We start from the raw sequence: 3,915 nt of genomic DNA, 5'->3' as shown, positions 1-3,915 counted from the left end.
TTTTATATTATGTAAAGATTGTTTAGTGACAACAAATCTTGATCCCGGATTTGGGCTGTTACAGTTTATCTTCTTCGGGATTGCCCCAGATAATACTACTGCGGCCACTCATTTTGTAATTATCAAAAGAAATTTGTGACAAAGAAGGGCGTTTTATTTATCACTAAACCATTACACTTTGCAAATAAAACTGGAAGAGTACAAATTAATATTAAAGGAAATTTCTTACTGATAAAACTTTCGAAGTCGACTGGCATGCCAAGTGTTTTTTATTGCTTTGCCGATTAGTGTTTCCAGTTTGTATGTTCCTGGATGAACAATCTCGATCACCTTGTAAGGCCCTTCCCAATTCAGCTGAAGCTCTCCTTGTTTTGTTGGTATGGATGCAACCAGTTCTCTTAGGACCAGGTCTCCGACTCTAAACGACCTCTTCCTGATGTTGGAGTCATAGTGTTGGGCTTCCTATAGCAAATATTTCATCTTCCTTTGGTGGACAACCTCTGTTTCTTCTTCTAACAGGTTCACATTTGCACTTAATCCGAAGTTATTGGCTTCCATACTATAGACCTCAGTTCTGTATGACTCCAAGCCTACTTCGACTGGAATTAGGGCTTCTATCCCGTAAGCCATCCTGAAAGGAGTTTGCCCGTTAGAAGAACTATGGGTCGTTCGATAAGCCCATAAGAACCAAGGTAGTTCTTCGGACCACCTCCCCTTAGCTTCGCCCAACCTCTTTTTTATTCCTTGAAAGATTATTTTGTTCGCTGCTTCGATTTCCCTGTTCCCTTGCAGATGGGCGACTGAGCTAAATCTCTGTTCAATCCCAAAGTAGTGTAAAAACTTTCGGAACTTGTTTCCAACAGATTGAGTTCCATTATCAGAGATGCAAACCTTTGAATCCCAAATCTGAGAATGATCTGATCCAGGAAGAATTTTTTAGCTGTCTGCTAGGTTATGGCCGACAGTGGTCGGGCTTCGACCCACTTCGTCATGTAGTCGATGGAAATTATGCAGTATTTTGCTTGTTTGGTGCTGGTTGGAAGAATTCCAACTATGTCTACAGCCCACATGGTGAAGGGGATAGGCTGAGAACGGAAGTCATCTCTTCCGGAGGTTGCTTCGGAACAGTGGAGAATAACTGACATCGTACGCATTTCTTTAAATATTCACTTGCATCGGCTTTCAAAGTCGGCCAAAAGAACCCTTGACGAAGAATTTTAAAGGTGAGAGACCGTCCGGCAAGATGATCCCCACAAATTCCCTCGTGTACCACATCAAGCGCTTGATGTTGCTCTTCAACATTTAAGCATCTGAGGAGGGACTGGCAGACAGACCGGTGATACATTCTTCTATTAATAAGTGTGTAGCTTGATGCCCTATATTTTATTTTTAGCGCTTCCTTTTGGTCGGGAGGTAGGATACCTTTTTCTAGAAAGTTCCTTAGTGGAGTCATCCAATCGGCGCCTTGGTGAATTTCCAGACATTCTTTTTTCTCGATCGAAGGCGTCTTGGCTTCGGTGAGGTAGATAGAACCAGTGAGGCTCTGAGTCTCAGCCGAAGCTATCCTGGAGAGGGCATATGTCCGGCCGTTGTTCTCCCTTCCAATTTGACTTAGCTCAAAAGTTTCAAATGATAAAGAAGCATCTTTTACCTTAGTGGCATAAGCCTTTGTCCGAGGATTCCTTTGTTTGTATTCTCCTGAGATGTGTTTAACCACCAGGATGGAATTGCTAAATGCCCTTAAGTGATTCGCCTCGAGATTTCGGGCCAACTTCATCCCTGCAAGGAGTGCCTCATACTCAGCTTCGTTGTTGGTGAGGGAAAAATTGAACCTTATGGCCTGACATATCTCAAACCCATCAGGGCTGGAAAGTATTAAGTCAGCCCCACATTTTTTTCCAGCTACCGATCCATCTACAAAGAGTTTCCATTTCCCGGGAGTTCGAATAAGCTATTCTTCTGGGGTGAGATCCTGCGGCCCTGAAAACGTGCATTTGACCACGAAGTCAGCCAAGGCTTGAGCTTTAATCGCCGTCCTAAGGATGTATTCAGGATCGAACTCCCCAAGTTCGATGGACCAGGCTACTACCCTTCCCGAGGCTTCGGGCCTTGTCAAAATCTTCTTCAGAGGCTGACTAGTGACAACTTGAATCGTTCGGCTTTGAAAGTAGTGTCGCAATTTTTGAGAGGCCATAATCAGCCCATATGGGAGTTTTTCAGCATTGGGGTATCTCGTTTCTGCATCCTTTAGGACATGAGATATGTAAAGGACAGGATGCTGATTACCTTCATGATTTTTTGCAAGCACTGCCCCTAGCGTTCTGTCAAACACATCCAAGTAAAACTGAAGCGTTTCATTCGGATCAGGCCTCATTAAGAGTGGCGCCTTGGTGAGGTATTCTTTCACTTCTTCGAACGACTTTTGACATTCAGGCCCCCACTCAAAATTCTTTGACCCTTTAAGCATGGCGAAGAAAGGGAGCGCCTTTTTGGCTGATCTGGAGATGAAACGCTCAAGGGCAGCGAGTCGACTGATTAGATTTTGGATGTCTCTAATGCATCTAGGGGCCTCCATTTTGATGACTGCTTCGATTTTCTCTGGGTTCGCCTCTATCCCACAGGCGCTAACCATATAGCCCAGGAACTTGCCATTCGATACTGCGAAGGTGCATTTGTTCGGATTGATCCTCATGTTATTTCTTCGGAGCATTTTGAAGCATTTCTTCAAATCTTCGGCGTGGTCTTAGAACAAGGACTTTACAATCATGTCGTCCATATAAGCTTCCATATTCCGACCAATCTGCTCTTTAAATACTATTTTCACCATTCGTTGGAATGTGGCTCCAGCATTTTTAAGTCTGAAAGGTATTTTAATATAAGCATAAGTCCCATTCGGAATTATGAACACTGTCTTGGGAACATCCTTATCATTCATGGAAATTTGATGATAGCCGGAAAAAGCATCAAGAAAGCTAAGTACCTGGTAACCAGCCGTGGCATCTATCAGTTGATCGATGCTAGGCAGGGGGTAATGGTCATTTGGACACGCCTTATTTAGGACCGTGTATTCCACACACATCCTCCATTTCCCATTTGATTTTTTGACGACTACCACGTTAGCTAACCAGTCTGGATATTCAATTTCTTCTATGAACTTGGCCTCTAACAGTTTTTCTACTTCGGCCTCTATTACCTTTTGTCGCTCGACTGCAAAAGTTCTTTTCCTCTTTTTCGCTGGTTTGGCCTCGGGTTGCACATTCAGGCAGTGCTTAGCCGTCTTGGGATCCAAGTCGGGCATGTCTTCTGGCCCCTAGGCAAACACATCATGGTACTACCGAATCAAATTGATTACTTTTTCCTTCATATTCTGTTCCATGTGTTTCCCAATCCAAACCATTTTTCCTGAATGGCTGGTGTACAGCTCTACTTCTTCGGTCTCAGCCACGGGTTCGGCGATCGGACTCGAAAGATCTGCTCTGAAATTCTCCAACTCAATATTTAGGGTTTCCCTGCTCCCACTGAGCTCTGCTTTGGCCCTTTTTCTCTTCCCGGTTTCGTCCGGCTTCTCATAGTCCTGATCTTTTTCCAAGTCTTCCAACATTATAATTCTGGCAGTTTTTTTAATCGCCTCTCATTTCTCCTACTCCTTTCTCGGTTGGAAATTTGAGCTTGAGGTGAGGTATAGACTCTACCGCTTCGAAGGTTGACAAGAATGGCCTTCCGAAATATGGCATTATATGGACTCTCGATCCGAACTACGTAGAACTTCAGAAGCTTTTCCACAATATATGGTAATTTTCCCAGAAGGACGGGAAGAGTGATCGTTCCTTCAAACTGTATGGGGTGTCCACCGAAGACGTAGAGGGGGGCTTCATTGCAGGGCCCTAACTGCTCTCCAACCAGGTTCATCTTATA

The 3,915-nt window shown here is 44.0% G+C and overlaps 1 protein-coding gene across 1 annotated transcript; it reads right to left on the bottom strand.

Moving 5' to 3' along the window:
* Positions 1–1,057: 1,057 nt before the first annotated feature.
* Positions 1,058–1,777, bottom strand: LOC141691009 (uncharacterized). The gene has a single exon (XM_074495760.1). It carries the CDS (start codon positions 1,775–1,777, stop codon positions 1,058–1,060), a length of 720 nt encoding a protein of 239 aa, XP_074351861.1.
* Positions 1,778–3,915: the final 2,138 nt, after the last annotated feature.

This window comes from Apium graveolens, chromosome 10 (genome assembly GCF_009905375.1).
Source record: "Apium graveolens cultivar Ventura chromosome 10, ASM990537v1, whole genome shotgun sequence".
Lineage (NCBI taxonomy): Eukaryota > Viridiplantae > Streptophyta > Magnoliopsida > Apiales > Apiaceae > Apium > Apium graveolens.
Note: the sequence above shows the minus strand (reverse complement) of the source record. Positions and strands in the feature narration are given on the sequence as shown.